Genomic DNA, 18,269 nt, shown 5'->3' on the forward strand with positions numbered 1-18,269 from the left:
CGCCATGCCCATCAGGGTTTATTGTTTCTGTAACAGCGGCCACGCCCTGGGGCGGTGGCCTGTGCAGCTGGAGATCTCTCAGCACCTTGGGTTGGGGGCGGGGCTGGGCGGGACATGGGATGGAGGCGGTGCCTGTGGCCAGACAGGGTGGACCCTGGGGCCTGCAGGCAGGAGATGAGTCCGACGGCCACAGTGGCCCCCAGCAGCAGCAGCAGCAGCGGGAGGTTCAGCGGGCGCGCTCACCGCACCAGGTGGAAGGTGAGCCAGTACATGAGCAGAGGCTGTGCCGCCGCCACTGCCATGGTCAGGTACATGCGCAGCTGGTTCCGGGCCCCACGCACCGGGACCCCCTCAGCTGCTGCCTCTGCCAAGATCTTCAGCCGCAGGGTCCGGATCTGGGTGGGAAAGGGAGAGAGGAACCAAGGGATTTACCCTTGAGCCCTCTGGGCCAAAGTGAGAGCCCGGACATACTTTCAGCCTCTGCCTAGAAGCCCCAGGCAGCCGGGGACAAGTCCCTGGCCCTCTGCAGCCTCAGGTTTCTGCTCCCGGGGCCTCAGTTTCCCCAAACCTCCTAACATGGTGAGGATTTGCTTCTCCCCAGGCCCTGTGGGCAAAATATGAGAAGGTTCCACACTCAAATGCCAGTCAAGGTCTGCGAGCGGGTGAAGGGGGACTTCCCGGTGGACACCCAGTGTGAGGGGGTGGGAGACGTGGCCCAGGCTGCTGCCCCACCTTATGCTGGCCACATGGCAATTTCTGAAGACACGCCAGAAATGCTATCTTTATTTTTATTAAAGGACAGGGTCTCTGGCCTGGCGCGTTGGCTCACACCTGTAATCCCAGCACTTTGGGAGGCCAATGCGGGCAGATCACGAGGTCAGAAGATCGAGACCATCCTGGCCAACACGGTGAAACCCCGTCTCTACTAAAAATACAAAAATTAGCTGGGCGTGGTGGTGTGTGCCTGTAATCCCTGATACTCAGGAGGCTGAGGCAGGAGAATCGCTCCTGAACCCAGGAGGCGGAGGTTGCAGTGAGCTGAGATCCCGCCACTGCACTCCAGCCTCGTGACAGAGCGACACTCTGTGTCTCACACACACACACACACAAAAAAGTCAGGGTCTCACCCTGTCCACCAGGTTTGACTGCAGTGGTATGATCTCAGCTCACTGCAGCCTCAACCTCCCAGACTCAAGTGATCCTCCCACCTCAGCCTCCTGAGTAGCTGGGACTACAGGTGCATACTGCTATGCCTGGCTAATTTTTATATTTTTTTAGAGATGGGGTCTTGCTATGTTGTCCAGGCTGGTATCAAGCTCCTGGCCTCCAGTGATCCTCCTGCCTCAGCCTGCCAAAGTGCTGGGATCACAGATGTGAGTCATGTGCTTGGCCTAAACTTTTAAATGATGAGACCTAAGTCAAAGTTTATCTGAGGCTCTGCCCTGGCCCACCAGCCACCACGGTCTGCCCTCTGCTTCTCACATGCTCACAGTGAATCCTCCCAGCACCTTGAGGTGCAAGTATCATCATCCTATTTTACAAAAGGGGAAGCTGAGTTTATTTTTTATTTTTATTTTTTTTTGAGACGAAGTCTCGCTCTGTCACCCAGGCTGGAGCGCAGGTGTGCGATCTCGGCTCACTGCAACCTCCACCTCCTGGGTTCAAGCGATTCTCCTGCCTCAGCCTGCTGAGTAGCTGGGACTACAGGCACACACCACCATGCCCAGCTAGGCTGGCATCTCCTCTTCCAGGGCTCAGGATACCCCCTCTTCCAGGAAGCCCTCCTGACCCCCCAGGCCAGGCAGCCACTCCAGGGCTCCTCAGTTCAGCAATGTATCTCTGGTCTGAACCCCAAACCTGACATCCTCTGCTTGTATGCCTCCGGGGCACCTGTGCCCTCAGCCTCACCAGCCCCAAGCCCCAGCTCACCATGAACACAAAGATGGCCACGCAGCACCAGCCCAGCACCAGGTAGTAGCCAATCTTCCCGAAGAGCAGGCCCATGAGGACCCCGCCAATCATCCTGGGGGAGGGAGAGGAGGCTGTGTGAGGACAAGGCCCAAGGGCTGGGGCTGACATGAAGGGCGGGGGTACTCACCCGACATATTTGTAGCCCAAGAAGGCCACCAGGTCGATGGTGGTGAGGTCGGTGTTGACAGTGACCAGATAGAGGCTGAGCAGGATGGCCAGCACCTCCAGGGTCAGCCAGGCCAGGGCTGAGCTCGCTTGCAGCCCCAGGAGGTCTGGGGAGAACCTGCAGGCACAAAGCCCCGCCACTTGGTTGGCTGGTTCAGAACCCCCACCCCCAGCACCCATCTGGGGACAGCTCTGTGTTGGGTAGGGCTGGACACCCGGCAGTGACCAAGATGGATCTGCGCGCTATCCTATTCCCACGGAAATCCCATCCAGAGAGGACAGCAGACCTATCCCTAGACAGTGACACCCAGAGCGGGCAGGGCTGGAGCCACAGGGGGCTGTGCTGACTGTCAGGAGACAGGTGTCAGAGAGGGCTTCCCAGGAGAGGGGACACCGAGCTGAGGCCTGGAGGAAGGAGCTGGTCAGGGACAAAGCCCTTGGCCTCTGCCACATCCCCAGGGCCTCACCAGTTAATGACAGATGTGTTCAGTGCCACAAAGAAAAAGAACAGGGCAATGTGAGCAAGAGGAGGGGCCTGACCTAGCCTGGGGGACAGGAAGGCTTCCCGGAGGAGGTGATACTGGAATGGAGCCAGCGGGAATACACAGGTACTCAGCAGTAGTGGAGGGGAACACGCTCCCGGGCAGAGGGGAGTTGATGTGACGAGGCCCCAGGAGACAGCGCCAGCCCTCCCGAGGAAAGGAATGGACTGGAGCGTGCAGCGGGAGGGGCAGCGCCAGGCTGAGGAGCTGGGGCTTGATTGGGAGCCATGGATAGCAGGGTGGCGCAGGGTGGGCCAGGCCCGCACCTCAGACAGGACCATCCTGGCTGCTGCTGGAGTAGGGGTGCAGTGGGGAGCTGGTGACGACAGAGCGAGGATGAGGATGGGTCTGGTAGTAGAGGCCAAGAGGACGGGTGGATGGAGAGGGGTCACCCAGCACAGGGGGTGGTGACGCAATGCACGTGGGTAGGAAGGAGAGGGAAGAGGCGAGGGTGATGCTGATGGTGACCCTGAGGGCTGTATCTTGGGCCAACTAGGAGCAAAGTGGGGCTGTCCTGAAAGGGGAACTGAGACCTTGCTGACCAACCATGGGCCTCCCAAACCCCACCCTATTCGGCCTGTCCCAGGCCTCCCTTACCTATCCTGGGTCCCCAGCGCAAGACCAGCCACCAAAACATAGGTGATGAAAGCCATTGCTGTGGGAGACAGACACACAGACACTGGTCACCAGAGGAAGAACTGCCCTGGGCCTCCAGGCACCCACACACCCGCCCCATACAGGCCTGGAAGAGAGAGGAGGGTGCAGGGTAGGGGGAGGGTGAAACCTGGAATGTAGAGGTCCGGGGCATTGACGTCAAAGCGGGGGGCCACCGGGGTGTCCTGTTGGTACTGCACCTCCCAGTCCTGTGGGGATGGGGAGACGGGCAGGACCCTCAGAGCCAGGCCCCTCCCACCCTGCTACAGGCCCTCCTCCCTCGAGGCGAATCTCCCGGCTCCACCATGCACGTGCCCCCACCCCTGAGCCCCCACAGGCCCACCGCAGACCCACATTCCCCTGGGGGTGCTGACCTGGTGTAGGTAGGGGAAGAACAGCAGGCCCAGCTTTCTGCCCACATATATGGTGTCCACAGCAAAGTAATACTTGAGCTTGGTGATAGGGATGAAGCGGTCGATCTGGGGAGGCAGAGCTCAAGTCTGAAGCCCTGTGGCCCCGTGCATCCCCCCACTCCCACCAGCCCCCGCCACTCACGTTCTTATCCACCAGCTCCTTGCCCTGCGCGGCCAGGCTGCTCCCATAGGCCATGGCCATGTTGGACACCGGGTCAGCCAGGAAGGCTGCCTGGGGCGTGGGAGAGGCTGCTGGATAGCCTAGGCCACCAGGTGCCCGCTGGGCCCCAAAGCCCCGGCTCTGGGCTGAACTTGTATCATCGAAAAGCTGGTGGGGGTCGGCCATGCCCGGCTGGGACACAGGGATCCTCCGCTTCGAGGCTGCAAGGGAAGAGGGTGGGAAGGAGCTGGGGACCCAGGATAGGTAAGGGAGACCTGGCGAGCCTCATTCATCCCACAGCTCTGCCTCCTGCTGCAGAGGAGGGTGGTGTCACCATTAGAGACAGTGGCTTTGATGTCAGATGGACTGGCAGGTGCAGGCTCTGCCATTCATCCACCAACCCACCCATCTAGCCAACTATCCATCCACTGATACATTCATCTATGCATCCATTCATCTACCCACCCACCCACTCACCCACCCATCCATCCATCTATCCATCCAACCATCCATCCATTCATCCATCCACCCATCCATTCATCCATCCATCCATCTATCCATCCATCCATCCACCCACCCATCTAGCCAACTATCCATCCACTGATGCATTCATCTGTCCATCCATTCATCCATCCACCCATCCATCCATCCACCCTCCCACCCATCAATCCATCCATTCATCCATCCACCCACCCATCCATCCATCTATCCATCTACCCACCCACCCATCAATACTTCTATTCATCCATCCACCCATCCATCCATCCATCCATCCACCACCCATCTAGCCAACTATCCATCTACTGATGCATCCACCCACCCACCCACCCATCCATCCATCCACCTACCCATTCATCCATCCATCTATCCATCCACCCACCCACCCATCCATCCACCCATCCACCCACCTATCTAGCCAACTATCCATCCACTGATGCATTTATCTTTCCATCTATCTATCCATCCATCCATCCGTCCATCCATCCATCCATCCATTCACCAAGCTATCTATCCATCCACCAACTCATTCATTTATCCACCCATCCATCCATCATCCATCCATTCATCCATCCATCCATCCATCCATCCACTCACCAAGCTATCTATCCATCCACCAACTCATTCATCTATCCACCCATCCATCCATCATCCATCCATTCATCCATCCACCCATCCAGCCAACTATCCATCCACTGATGCATTCATCTATCTATCCATCTATCCATCCATCCATCCATCCATCCACTCACCAAGCTATCTATCCATCCACCAACTCATTCATCTGTCCACCCATCCATCATCCATCCATCCATCCATCTACCCATCCATCCATCCATCCATCCACCTATTCATCCACCCATTCATCATCATCCATCCATCTAACCATCCATTCACCCACCCACCCATCCACTTATCATCCGTCCATCCAGATATCAATGATGATGATTATCTCAAAAGTACTATGTATGAGGCGGGGGCTATTGGGCACAAAATCCTGTACCAAGCCTTTTACACAAGGCCGCTGTCCATATCTCCTATGCTCCCCCTTAATGACTTGGCTCCAGCCACCTGCGCCTCCCAGTGCTCACTGAATGCACCAGGAAGGTGCCTGCCTCAAGGCTGCTGCACCAGCTGTGCCTCTGCTTGGAATGCTCTTCCCCCAGAGCTCCCTCCTGTCCTCCTCAAGGGCTTTGTTCAGTGAGGCCTTCCCCAGCCATCCTGTCTACAACCGTACCTCCCTTGGTGGCATTCCCCACCCCCTGCCCTGCTTCACTGATATCCATAGAACTCGGCACCAGCTGACATGCTGGCTGTCTTATTTTGTTCACTGTCTCCCCCACTCGACTGTGAGTCCCCCAAGGTGGGGATCTTGATCTCGTTCACAGCTGAGTCCCCAGCCCCTTGCACAGGGTTAGAGTAGGCGCTTGATAAAAACCTGATCAATGAATAAAGGTAGCCTGGGCAACATGGTGAAACCCCATCTCTACAAAATATAGAAAGATTAGCTAGGCATGGTGGTTCACGCCTATGGCCCCAGCTACTTGGGAGGCCAAGGTGGGACGATCGCTTAAGCCTGGGAGACAAAGGTTGCAGTAAGCCGAGATTGCACCACTGCCCTCCAGCCTGGGCAACACAGTGAGACCCTGTCTCAAAAAAAAAAAAAGAGAGAGAGAATAAATGACCACTCCCAATTTACAGGTGTGGAAACCAAGGCCCAGACAGCTAAAATGACTTGTGCAAAGGGCCAAACTGAGTGAGTGGCAGAGCAGGAGTCCAGCCCTGCTGTGACTGATAAATATTACAATAATCCTGTGGATGAACTCATTTCATCTTCACAACCACCCTGTTTCTGCCACTTGCCAATGCTATCATCATCCCCATTTTACGTATGAGAAAAGCAAGCCCTAACGAGGCTCAGGCCCTTGCCCACAGTCATATAGAGAGCCAGGTTTCAGAAGTTTTTAAAAGGTCCCTGTGGCTTCATGTGGGGAACAGATGACGGGTGGGCAGGGAAGGGAGAGAGGAGGCTGCTGGGGTGGTCCAGGTGGGAGACCATGGCAGACAGGACTGGGGGTGTAAAGGAGGAATGGGTTATTTCTGGATCATTATCAGAGCTAGGAGGGACAGGACTTGCTGAGGGGTGCTCAGAGGAGGTGTGTTAAGAAGTGGGAAGAGGCCGGGCGCAGTGGCTCACGCCTATAATCCCAGCACTTTGGGAGGCCAATGTGGGTGGATCACCAGGTCAGAAGTTCAAGACCAGCCTGGCCAACATGGCGAAACCCTGTCTCTACTAAAAATACAAAAATGAGCTGGGCATGGTGGTGCGTGCCTGTAATCCCAGCTACTCCAGAGGCTGAGGCAGGAAAATTGCTTGAACCGGGACCGGGGAGGCGGAGATTGCAGTGAGCCAAGATCGCGCCACTGCACTCTGGCCTGGGCTACAGGGCGAGACTCTGTCTCAAAACAAACAAACAAACAAACAAAAAACGTGGGAAGAGGCTGGGCATGGTGGCTCACGCCTATAATCCCAGCACTTTGCGAGGCTGAGACAGGCATATCACTTGAACTCAGTTCGAGACCAGCCTGGCCAACATAGTGAAACCCCATCTCTACAAAATATAAAATGGCAGGGGATGGTGGCACGCACCTGTAGTCCCAACTATTCGAGAGGCTGAGGTGAGAGGACTGCTTGAACCTGGGATGTCAAGGCTGCAGTGAGCCAAGATCGCGCCACTGCACTCCAGCCTGGGCGACACAGCAAGGCCCTCTTAAAAAAAAAAAAAAAAAAAGAAGTGGGAAGAGCCAATACTGTCTCTATAGATCCTGGTTTGAGTAATGGGGCAAATGGGAGTGCTCTGTACTGAGATGGAGAAAATGGGGAGGGCGGGATTTGAACCCAGCAGTCTGCCTCCAGGGCCTCTGCTCCTAATCAATAACCAATGCTACCCTGCAAATATCTGCTGAGATCCTACTATGTGCCAGGCACTATTGCAGGCACAGGGAATGGGTGATCAGATGACAGTGGGAATGGGGAGAGGAATCGAATTATCCACGTCATGGTGTTCTCGTCTACACAATGAAGTTAACTGTCCCACCTTGCAAAGCTGTTGTGACACTCATAAACTCCTTGGCCCCGTAGAAAGCAGTCCATCCATGTCACTCCTGATCAGCTACTAGCCTCGAATTCTTCCTTTCAATTATTCGAAGCCTGAAGACAGACCCAGGTCTCCTCAATTCCAAGGCAAGCAGCACTGGCCCCAGCCTCTCCGCAAGCCCCACTTCCCTTTTCTTTCCCCTACTTCTTTTTTTTTAGACAGATTCTCGCTCTTGTCGCCCAGGCTGGAGTGCAGTGGCGCGATCTCAGCTCACTGCAACCTCCACCTCCCGGGTTCAAGCAATTCTCCTGCCTCAGCCTCCTGTGTAGCTGGGATTATAGGCGCACGCCACCAAGCCCAGGTAATTTTTGTATTTTTAGTAGAGATGGGGTTTCACCATTTTGGGCAGGCTGGTCTCGAACTCCTGAGCTCAAGTGATCTGCCTGCCTCGGCCTCCCAAAGTGCTGGGATTACAGGCATGAGCCACCAGTGCCTGACCCAGAGTGATCTTTTTTTTTTTTTTTTGAGACGGAGTCTCACTGTCACCCAGGCTGGAGTGCAGTGGCGCGATCTCAGCTCACTGCAAGCTCCGCCTCCCGGGTTCACACCATTCTCCTGCCTCAGCCTCCCGAAGTATTGGGACTACAGGTGCCTGCCGCCACGCCCGGCTAATTTTTTGTATTTTTAATAGAGACGGGGTTTCACCGTGTTAGCCAGGATGGTCTCGATCTCCTGACCTTGTGATCCGCCTGCCTCGGCCTCCCAAAGTGCTGGGTTACAGGCCTGAGCCACCTAACCTGGCCCAGAGTGATCTTTTTAAATGCAAATGAGACCACGTCATCCTCTGCCTAAGATCACTATTCACTGTGCTCTGAAAAAAATCCAAAGGCCTGCTAGGCCCTGCATGACCCAGTCCTGCCAACCACCATGGTTTGCAACCTCTCCTGGGGATCCCATGCACCAGCCAGCCACATGGCCTTTCAGGCCCCAACTCTGCCAAGCTCCTTGCCCCCACTGGCTTTTGAATATGCAGAGCTTTCATCCTGGAACAACCTCCCTCCATCAGTGCCTCCCAATATTGCACAGAGGCCCCTGCCTTTGCAGAGACCTTCCTCACTCACTGTAACGCACTGTAACGCACTAACCTTGCCTGGTTCCTTCTCATAACACGTGGTGCTTTCTTTTGCTCTTCTGAGCACTCATAATAATTTCTGAATATATATTCATTTGTCTACTTGTTTAGTTGGCACAGGCCTCCAATGCCTTTCCTTCTCTCTTTTTTTTTTCTTTTCTTGAGGTGTTGTTTCGCTCGTTGCCTAGGCTGGAGCGCAGTGGCGCAATCTTGGCTCACTGCAACCTCCGCCTCCTGGGTTCAAGCGATTCTCCTGCCTCAGCCACCCGAGTAGCTGGAATTACAGATGCGTGCCATCACACCCGGCTAATTTTTTTTTTTTTTTTTTGAGATGGAGTCTCACTCTGTCGCCCAGGCTGGAGTGCAGTGGCAAAATCTCGGCTCACTGCACCCTCCGCCTCCCAGGTTCAAGCAATTCTTCTGCCTCAGCCTCCCGAGTAGCTGGGACTACAGGCGCACACCACCACGCCCAGCTAAATTTTGTATTTTTAGTAGAGACGGGGTCTCACCATATTGGCCAGCCTGGTCTCGAACTCCTGACCTCATGATCTGTCCACCTCGGCCTCCCAAAATCCTGGGATTATAGGTGTGAGCCACCACGCCCAACCTAATTTTTTTGTATTTTTAATAGAGACGGGGTTTCACCATGTTGGCCAGGCTGGTTGGCAGGGCTCCGTGACTCATGCCTGTAATCCCAGCACTTTGGGAGGCCAAGGCAGGTGGATCACCCTGTCTTTTTTTTTTTTTTTTTTGAGGCGAAGTCTTGCTCTGTTGCCCAGGCTGGCGCAATCTCACCTCAGTGCAACCTCCGCCTCCTGGGTTCAAGTGATTCTCAAGCCTCAGCCTCCCAAGTAGCCGGGATTACAGGCCCTCGCCACCACGCCTGGCTGATTTTTTGTACTTTTATTAGAGATAGGATTTTGCTATGTTACCCAAGCTGGTCTCCAACTCCTGGCCCGAAGTGATTCGCCCACCTCGACCTCCCAAAGTGCTGGGATTATAGGTGTAAACCAGCACGCCCAGCCTGCCCTCTCACCACAAATCTCCTTCTCCTGAGTAACTTTTCATGATCAGAATTATCCTCTTCCATGCCGGGCGCGGTGGCTCACGCCTGTAATCCCAGCACTTTGGGAGGCCTAGGCGGGCGGATCACCTGAGGTCGGTAGTTCGAGACCAGCTTGACCAACATGGAGAAACCCCGTCTATACTAAAAATTCAAAATTGGCCGGGCGTGGTGGCCTGCGCCTGTAATCCCAGCTACTTGGGAGGCTGAGGCAGGAGAATCGCTTGAACCCGGGAGGCGGAGGTTGCGGTGACCTGAGATCACGCCATTGCACTCCAGCCTTGGCAACAAGAACAAAACTAGGTCTCAAAAAAAAAAAAGAAAAAGAAGTATCCTCTTACAGGAAGCTTCACTGCCACCCCTAGGCTGGGTCACGTGCCTCCTCAGAGCTCTCACAACATCTCCATCCCAGCACAGGGTCTGACACATGGGAGTTGAGGCGAGTTAGGTTGAATGAATAAATGAAACACACAGCACACTCACGGAGATGAAGAGACAGGAAAAGGGGGCCAATAGCACAATACAGGTTCGCTTCTTAAATGAGCGGTAGGCATGGCCCTCTCCGCTCACGGGGGGCCACGAAGCTGTCCTAAGGGTGTGGGCGACAGCAGGCGGGTACTGGGGAGCCACGGAACGGTGGGCAGCAGGGAAGGGCGGATCGCTAACTGCAAATGAATGAAAGTGGCATTTCTCTGCATATCGCATGCTATCCTGTCCCAAGTTGTTTTCTTCTAAAGGAATTTCCTAAAGAATCGCCCCCCAAGGAGCCTCCTACCCGAACCTGGCATCCCAGCGCTGTGCGCACCTCGGGGTTCCAGATCCTTGATCTCGTGACCTCTGACCTGCAGTGACCTCGCCAACCGACGCGGCCGCCCCGCCACGCCCCCGCCCGCCCGATCTCCTCCGCCGGCCACGTACGCCACTTACGCAGCCGGGGCGTCCCCGCCGCCGCCGCCAAGCCTGCCGGGTGCATCCTTCGCCGCCGCCGCCGCCTAAGCCGCGGTTCGGAGCGTGCCCGCCCGGCTCCCGTACCCACGCCCGGCTCCCGTACCCACGCCCGCCGGCGAAGAGACAGCCAATGGACGTCAGGATTGAGGGAAGGCCTCGGCGCCCCCCCGCCCCACAACGGAGGCCTGGACGAGTGGGCGGTGCCTTACGTAAGAGGCGGAGACTGGGCTACTGGGCTCATGCTGTAAAGCGAGTCAGGGCCTGAGTGGCAGGAGGGCGGGGCCGGGACCAATCCCACGAGGAGGCGGTGTCTGCCACGATAGAAAATGAGTGTCTGCCCCTTGCCGGGGCTCGCGCCCCTAACTCCAGCACTTTGGGAGGCCGAGGCGGGAGGATTGCTTCAGCCCAGGAGTTCGAGACTAGCCTGAGCAACATAGTGACCTCGCCCCGCCCCATCCCTACAATTTTTTTTTTTTTTAAAATTTAGTCAGGCTCAGTGGCTTAACGCCTGTAATCTCAGCACTTTGGAAGGCTGAGGATCGCTTGAGCCCAGGAGTTCGAGACCAGCCTGGGCAACAGCGAGAGCTCCATCGCTACAAAACATTTTTTAAAATGTAAATATCGAGCGAAAAGATCGATGGGAAATGCAGTTCTCTACAGACAGGCGTTCAATTTGGGTCATTGAGAGCACTGGAGAGCCAGAAAAGGCTGTGGAGCAGGGAAAAAAGAAACATTTGTGTTCCTGAGGGGCTAATTGGAGTTGTAGGGGCTTATACAATTGACATTCCTTAGGTATTAAAGTAAATATTTATTTATATTGGGACAGGGTCTTCCTCTGTTTTCCAGGCTGCCTCGGACCCCCTGAGCTTAAGTGATCCTCCTGCCTCAGCCTCCCCAGTAACTGGGACCACGGGCATGCACCACCACGCCCAGCTAATTTTTAAATTTTTTGTCAAAACAGGATCTTGCTATGTTGCCCCAGGCTGGTCTCAAATTCCTGGGCTCAAGCCATCCTCCTGCTTCAGCCTCCTAAAGCATTAGGATTACAGACATAAGCCACAGTGCCCAGCCTTAAAGTGAATATTTAGAGTGAGAAAAGGAAACCCAACAAGTTAGGTGAGAAGAACCAGTTGTCTCTCTTGGAAGAGATCTTAAGGCAGTTTCCCAGAAATTCATAAAAATGTTCTCACATTGCAACCTGGTTCCCTTTGTCCACCAAAAGCATTCTACAACCCCCAGCAACTCACAGCACACAGGCGCGCCTGCAAGTGAAGAGCCCTGCCGACCTAGCGTCCTTAGTCTCTCCTCTCTCTGACCCTCAGTCTCCCCCTTTCTTTCCCTCTCAGACTCCCCGACTTATCTCAGGAAAACATAGTGGTGGAAGTTACTTCTGCCCAGCGATAGCGCATCCGGAAGGATGTCAGCAAGTGACCCTATCGCTGTGGCTTCCCCTTCCTCCTCTGAGACGTTGTCTTTTTGGAGACCTTAAGGGCTGCTTCCTGGTTTCTCAGTGATGAGTCCTGGCTCCACTGTGGTTCCTTTTTGTGACTGAAATGCCTGCATTCTTCTTCACCTCTGATTTAGCCTCTGTCTGCTGGGCTCCAACACCATTTTCTCCTCATCCTCAGCCCTCTCTTGCTCTGGTTGCTCCAGATACATCTCTTCTGTAAATTTTTTTTTTCTTATTGCTTTTTTGTTTGTTTGTTTGTTTTTTGAGATGGAGTCTTGCTCTGTCACCCAGGCTGGAGTGCAGTGATGCGATCTCGGCTCACTGAAGCCTTTGCCTCCTGGATTCAAGCGATTCTCCTGCTTCAGCCTCCCGATAGCTGGGATTACAGGCGCGTGCCATCATACCTGGCTAATTTTTTGTATTTTTAGTAGAGATGGGGTTTTGCCATGTTAGCCAGGCTGGTCTCAAACTCCTGACCTCAGGCGATCCACCTGCCTTGGCCTCCCAAAGCACTGAGATTACAGGCATGAGCCACCGTGCCCAGCCTTTTATATATATATATATAATTAATAAAGCACGTACTGCCAGGTGTGGCGGATCACGCCTGTAATCCCAGCACTTTGGGAGGCCAAGGTGGGCACATCACCTGAGGTCAGTTCAAGACCATCCTGGCCAACATGGCGAAACCCTGTCTCTACTTAAAATACAAAAATTAGCTGGGTGTTGTGGCAGGCACCTATAATTCCAGCTACTTGGGAGGCTGAGGCAGGAGAATTGCTTGAATCCAGGAGGCAGAGGTTGCAGCGAGCTGAGATTGTGCCATTGCGCTCCAGCCTGGGAGACAGAGCGAGACTCTTGTCTCAAAAAAAAAGCAAGTTTGTTGGCTTCTTGCTGGCCTCATGTTCACCCCTTACCAGTTGTGTGACTATTACTTTTTATTTTTTTGAGGCAGGGTCTACTCTATCACCCATACTGGAGTGCAGCGGTGCGATCATAACTCATTGCAGCCTCTAATTCCTGGGCTCAATCGATCCTCCTGCCTCAGCCTCCCGAGTAGCTGGGACTACAGACGCATGCCACCACACTTGGCTAATTTTTGTATTTTTTGTCGAGATGGGGTTTTGCCATGTTGCCCAAGCTGGTCTCAAATGATTACTTCATTTTTAAGCCTAAATTTTCTCATCTGTTTAGTGGGAATTATACTGGGGCAGGGGGTTGAGAATCCAGTGCAAGTTCAGGTGTCCACAGGGCCTGGCAGAGTGTAAGCCTTCAATCACTGGCACCTACTGTGTTACTGATTCTATTATCAGGTGCCTCTGCTTCTGGATTGTCAACCCCAAGTTGGGCTCTGCCCCGTGATCTGCCAGCTCTTTAATAGAACCAGCTGGGGCATGTCTGAGCTGAGCCCCAAGCCCCGCTCCTCTGCCAGTCGGATGGGGTTAGGACTCTGGGCTGCCCTCCAAAAGGCTGTCAGGAAGGCGCTGAGTTCTGGCTGGAGGCAGAAGTGGAGAGACTTACAGGAGGGGCGCAGAAGGAAAAATTTCCTCTTAAATAGAGGCGTGTATTTGTGATTCTGCCTGGCTTGTTTCCATTCATCCTTCATGCTTCAGCTCAGCTAACCCCTTCCTCAGGAAGCTGTCTCAACCTCCCTAGGCAGGGTTGGTTGCTTCCTCTGGACTCCCAGGGCCCTCTAGGGCTCCCTGATTCCAGGCTTGATCACTGTACCCTTGCTTCCCTCATCACAGCCCTGACCACTCTGGGCTGTCTTTTTTCTTTTTTTTAGAGATAGGGTCTCTCTCCCAAGCATAGCTCACTGCAGCCTCGAACTCCTGGGCTCAAGCAATCCTCTGACCTCAGCCTCCCGAGTAGCTGGGACAACAGGCGTGGGTCACTCTTGTGACAGTCTCCCAGTTAGATTGGGAGCCCCATGAATGCATGGCACAGGACGGTCTCATCATTACTGAGTCTCCAGGATCATCCAGCGAGAGGTCGACACAAAGTGGGCGTCGAACAAAGCTTTGGTGAGTAGCTAAGGATCCCCACTCTGTCCACACGGGCATAGGGGACACCTGACCCTGTGGTGTCCGCTGTTGCCACTCCGAGGCGCACAACTTGGCGAATGGAGTGAGAATTAGATTTCAGTTTGCCCCTTGCTCTCTCAGCCGCGCGCCCTGATGCAGTGCACAACCTTAGCTGCTGTGCGCGATGCGGGGGCGACACCTCGGCCTGCGAGCAGAGAGGAAAGTTCAGATTCCTCTAACATAGGGAACCAGCCTTCCAGGAGGACGAGAAGGAAGGAATGAGGGGAAGAGAGGACTACCTCCACCTTTTCCATCCCGTTGGTCTCCTGGGTCTGGAGCACTGGGCTCCACCCTCTCTGAACTAACACCTGGCGGTTGGGCGTGCCTCAGTTTCCCGGAGGCGGGGCATTCCTCCGTCGCCGCCCCCCACCTCCCCTTTTTCCTCTTCCTCTTGGGGCATCTGCTGCCGCGCCTCTAGCACTCCCGGAACTGAAACTAGGTGCCAGAAGGTCCGGAGGCGGGGGCCACGTCAGCAGGGCCACCCAGGGCTCGCGGGGTCCCGGCGGGTGCCATGCGGAGGGGCGCACTCCTGGCGGGCGCCGTGGCCGCGTACGCCGCGTACCTGGTGCTGGGCGCACTGTTGGTGGCGCGGCTGGAGGGGCCGCACGAAGCCCGGCTCCGAGCCGAGCTGGAGACGCTGCGGGCGCAGCTGCTTCAGCGCAGCCCGTGTGTGGCTGCCCCCGCCCTGGACGCCTTCGTGGAGCGAGTGCTGGCGGCCGGACGGCTGGGGCGCGTTGTGCTTGCTAACGCTTCGGGGTCCGCCAACGCCTCGGACCCCGCCTGGGACTTCGCCTCTGCTCTCTTCTTCGCCAGCACGCTGGTCACCACCGTGGGTACGTAAGCGCTGCACCGCAAGGCGGCGAGGACCCGGGATCCCCACTTCATCCTTACCCCCTGGGGACCCCGGGGCCCTCACGAATACCCTTATCCCAATCCCCTCTGGACTTCGGATCTCCCGAAAAGACCCCAGTGAGGACCCGGGACCCAGGCTCATTACATCTGCTCTGCTCGGGGAGCCCAAGTCCGAGCCCTTCCTGCTAAGTAGGAAACACCCAGCTCCCCTCAGAGTACCTTTGCAGAGACCAGCTGGGACCCCGTTCCTCGGTCTTTTTTTTTTTTTTCTTTTTCTTTTTTTGAGACAGGGCTCACTCTGTCGCCCAGGCTGGAGTGCAGTGGCATGATCTCGGATCACTGCAGCCTCTGCCTCCCGGTTTCAAGCTATTCTCCTGCTTCAGCCTGCCGAGTAGCTGGGATTACAGGCACATACCACCATGCCTGGCTAATTTTTGTATTTTTAGTGGAGACGGAGTTTTACCACGTTGGCCAGGCTGGTCCCGAACTCCTGACCTCAGGTGATCAGCCCGCCTCACCCTCCCAAAGTGCTGGCATTACAGGCGTGAGCCACTGCACTGGGACTGCATTCCCCGGTCTTAATCCTCTCGGTGACCCGGGTCTGTCCAGCCCCCTCTAAGCCTAGGACTCCAGCAAGGACCCAGGACCTGCCACCCTCCAAGGGAGATCCTTGCCCCCTCTGGACCCAGACCTCAACAGACCCCTGACTTTATCTCTTGTCTGGGCCTGCCACCCTTGCCATGTCTCCTGACCCTCCAGATATGTCCTTCTGGGAACCCCCCACCCCCCTCCGGGAGAAACCCCATCTCAACCTCCTCCTGACCCAGCGCCTTAGCGAGGACCCTAAATCTCCAGACCTCTCAGGGTGTCCTCACTAAAGACCTCCCTCCCAACAGAGATTCCTCAGCAAGGACCTGGCACCCCCATCTGGGACTCCTGGCCCTCTGGACCTAGGCCTGTGCTCCAGACCCTCGTCCCTCTCCTGGCCCCAGACTCCCCAGCAGGCAACTCTGACCCCAGACACAAAACCCATCCCTAGGCACCCCACCCCATCTTGACATCTCCCCTATATGGGGTCACTCTCAGTGCAGAGTTTTCCTCCCAATAGGGACACCACCTGTTCCCTCTGGACCTGGGACTCCCAATTCAGCAGCCCCAGCTAGGGATGTGTCAAAAGGACCCACCGTGGAGGGATCCCAAGTTTTGGGAAGCCCTGAGAAGCCAGACTTGGGAAATCTCTTTGTTGCCGGGCCCTGCTGCTCCCCCAGCCCCTTCTCAGCTCCCAGACCTCCTCTTTGTTTCTTTGTTGGGGATTTGTTGAGTGCAGGGTTAGCCCTGACTCCTAACTCCCCCTCCCGGCCAGCAATGGGGGCAGTTTTTGCTTTTGGTCCCCTGGCAGCAGAGCTGGGTGACTTCTCGTTAGCTGACCTCCCCTAGGTCTGCCCACGCTGCCAGGGCGGGCTGACCTGCTTCTGAGCTTCCCTGAGTCATGTGCGCACCTCCTGCCTCTTCCCAGATCCTGGCTTCTAAGAAGTCATCCCTGGCAGGGCAGATGAGGGAAGCCAGACACACGTCAGGCACAGCCTGGCTACATCCCTGCTCAGCCGCGGCTCATTGCCAGGCTTCAGTGTCCTCCCCCATTGCTAAAATGGAGATAATAACACTCCCCATTTCCCTGTAATAGCAGTAGCCTGACAGAGGACTTGCCAATGCATGCTTTAGCTCACTTAATCATCACAACAGCCTTGTGAGGCAGGCACCTTTATAGGCTCTATATTTTTGGCCATGGAAACCGAAGCCTAGAGAAGTTGGGTAACTTTCCCAAGGTCACACAGCAAAGACGGCATAGAGTGGAGATTTAGTCAAGGCCATCAGGCTCTAGAGTCCCATGCTGCTAGCCAACACACCACACTACTTGGAAGAAGGGTGCTGTGTGTGTTGTAAAAGAAAAAAATATGCTAACACTTGTTAAAAATGGAAAGTTATTGTGGTAGAGGAGGGACCATTGCAAAGGCCAGAGAGACTGAACTCAACTGTGAATATAGCAAACGCAGCTGGAGTTTCATGGCTAACAAGTAGAATAGGGGAGTCAGTGGATGGAAGAATACTAAGAGGAGAGACATTTGGGTAGGGGGATTCTTGCTAAACTCAGCTTAACAAGATTCTTGCTAAAGACAGGCCAAGGACTTAGATATTGAGAGGGGGTGGACGAGGGCCAGGCGCAGTGGCTTACACCTGTAATCCCAGCACTTTGGAGGGCCGAGGTGGGCAGATCACCTGAGTTTAGGGGTTCGAGACCAGCCTGACCAACATGGTGAAACCCCGTCTACTAAAAATACAAAAATCAACCGAGCGTTGTGGCAGACGCCTATAATTCCAGCTACTCAGGAGGCTGAGGCAGGAGAATCACTTGAACCTGGGAGGCGGAGGTTGCAATAAGCTGAGATCGTGCCACTGCACTCCAGCCAGGGCAACAGAGCGAGACTCCGTCTCAAAAAAACAAAAAACAGGCCGGGTGAGGTGGCTCACCCCTGTAATCCCAGCACTTTGGGAGGCTGAGGCGGGCGGATCACCTGAGGTCAGGAGTTCGAGACCAGCCTGGCCAACATGGCGAAACCCCATCTCTACTAAAAATACAAAAATTAGCCAGGCATGATAGTGCGTGGCTGTAATCCCAGCTACTTGGGAGGCTGAGGCAGGAGGATCACTTGAACCCGGGAGGCAGAGGTTGCAGTGAGCCGAGATCTCGCCTCTGCACTCCAGCCTGGGCGTAAGAGCAAGACTCTGTCTCAAAACAAACAAACAAAAAAGAGTGGTGGATGAGGAATTTGATCAGATATCGGGGCGGGTGGCTTGTAGGATTCTTGCTAAAACTGGGCCTACTTAAGGACTCAGGAGTCAGACTGAAGTGTGGTCAAGGAGGGAGTCTTTGTCCGTGCGAAGTGCTGGTAATAACTGATGTTTATTGAGTTAATGTTGACTGTTTTCATTGTGGGTGAAGCCTTGAATGCATCTGGAGAAATGGAAAACCAATTAAACGTGATTCAGAGAGACTTCTTCCCACAATGCCCCTCGTTTGGTCATAGGCCCAAATCTTGGCCCTGGAATTGATCCGGGCAGCCTTGCTGTACTTGAGGCAGGAGGAAGCGGGTAGTCCTACCCGGAACTGGGAATCGGAGAGAGGAAGTGAGCATTACAATCCTTGTAACTCTTTCCACGCTCTTGCTAGGCGCTATGTCCTA

The 18,269-nt window shown here is 55.1% G+C and overlaps 2 protein-coding genes and 1 long non-coding RNA gene across 14 annotated transcripts in view; 1 reads left to right on the top strand and 2 right to left on the bottom strand.

Annotated features, from left to right (window-relative positions):
- On the bottom strand, positions 1 to 16,229 carry YIF1B (Yip1 interacting factor homolog B, membrane trafficking protein). 12 transcript variants are annotated; one of them, XM_054540345.2, is made up of 10 exons: positions 10,624 to 10,734; positions 7,502 to 7,614; positions 7,054 to 7,173; positions 3,888 to 4,126; positions 3,707 to 3,811; positions 3,463 to 3,541; positions 3,276 to 3,333; positions 2,099 to 2,254; positions 1,930 to 2,023; positions 1 to 395 (listed from the first exon to the last, which is right to left on the bottom strand). In XM_054540345.2, exons 2-10 carry the CDS (start codon positions 7,524 to 7,526, stop codon positions 240 to 242), a joined length of 1,032 nt encoding a protein of 343 aa, XP_054396320.1. In that variant the 5' UTR covers positions 7,527 to 7,614; positions 10,624 to 10,734; the 3' UTR covers positions 1 to 239. The 12 variants fall into 12 exon arrangements, with proteins under 12 accessions (XP_054396320.1, XP_054396321.1, XP_054396322.1 ...); XM_054540346.2 differs by having other exon boundaries at positions 10,615 to 10,710; XM_054540347.2 differs by lacking the exon at positions 10,624 to 10,734 and adding an exon at positions 10,472 to 10,491.
- Positions 14,172 to 18,269, top strand: part of KCNK6 (potassium two pore domain channel subfamily K member 6) — a 14,464-nt gene continuing 10,366 nt past the window's right edge. The window contains exon 1 of the mRNA XM_002829158.5: positions 14,172 to 15,008. Within this exon, the coding sequence (XP_002829204.2) occupies positions 14,687 to 15,008 (322 nt within the window). The 5' untranslated portion in view covers positions 14,172 to 14,686. The remainder of the gene's footprint in view (positions 15,009 to 18,269) is intronic.
- The window catches only part of LOC129051961 (uncharacterized), a 6,112-nt gene continuing 5,694 nt past the window's right edge, over positions 17,852 to 18,269 (bottom strand). The window contains exon 3 of the long non-coding RNA XR_008516574.2: positions 17,852 to 18,193. This is a non-coding gene — a long non-coding RNA (uncharacterized LOC129051961). The remainder of the gene's footprint in view (positions 18,194 to 18,269) is intronic.

This window comes from Pongo abelii, chromosome 20 (assembly GCF_028885655.2).
Source record: "Pongo abelii isolate AG06213 chromosome 20, NHGRI_mPonAbe1-v2.0_pri, whole genome shotgun sequence".
NCBI lineage: Eukaryota > Metazoa > Chordata > Mammalia > Primates > Hominidae > Pongo > Pongo abelii.

Coding starts and splice junctions, on each gene's coding strand:
- YIF1B (XM_054540345.2), bottom strand. CDS start 7,526: ATGAGTGTCACAACAGCTTTGCAAG. Junction 4,127..7,053: donor TCGAATAGTTGGGACTACAG/GTGCGTGCCACC, acceptor CTTCCCTTGCAG/CCTCGAAGCGGAGGATCCCT. Junction 396..1,929: donor TGGCCATCTTTGTGTTCATG/GTGAGCTGGGGC, acceptor TTTCCCACCCAG/ATCCGGACCCTGCGGCTGAA.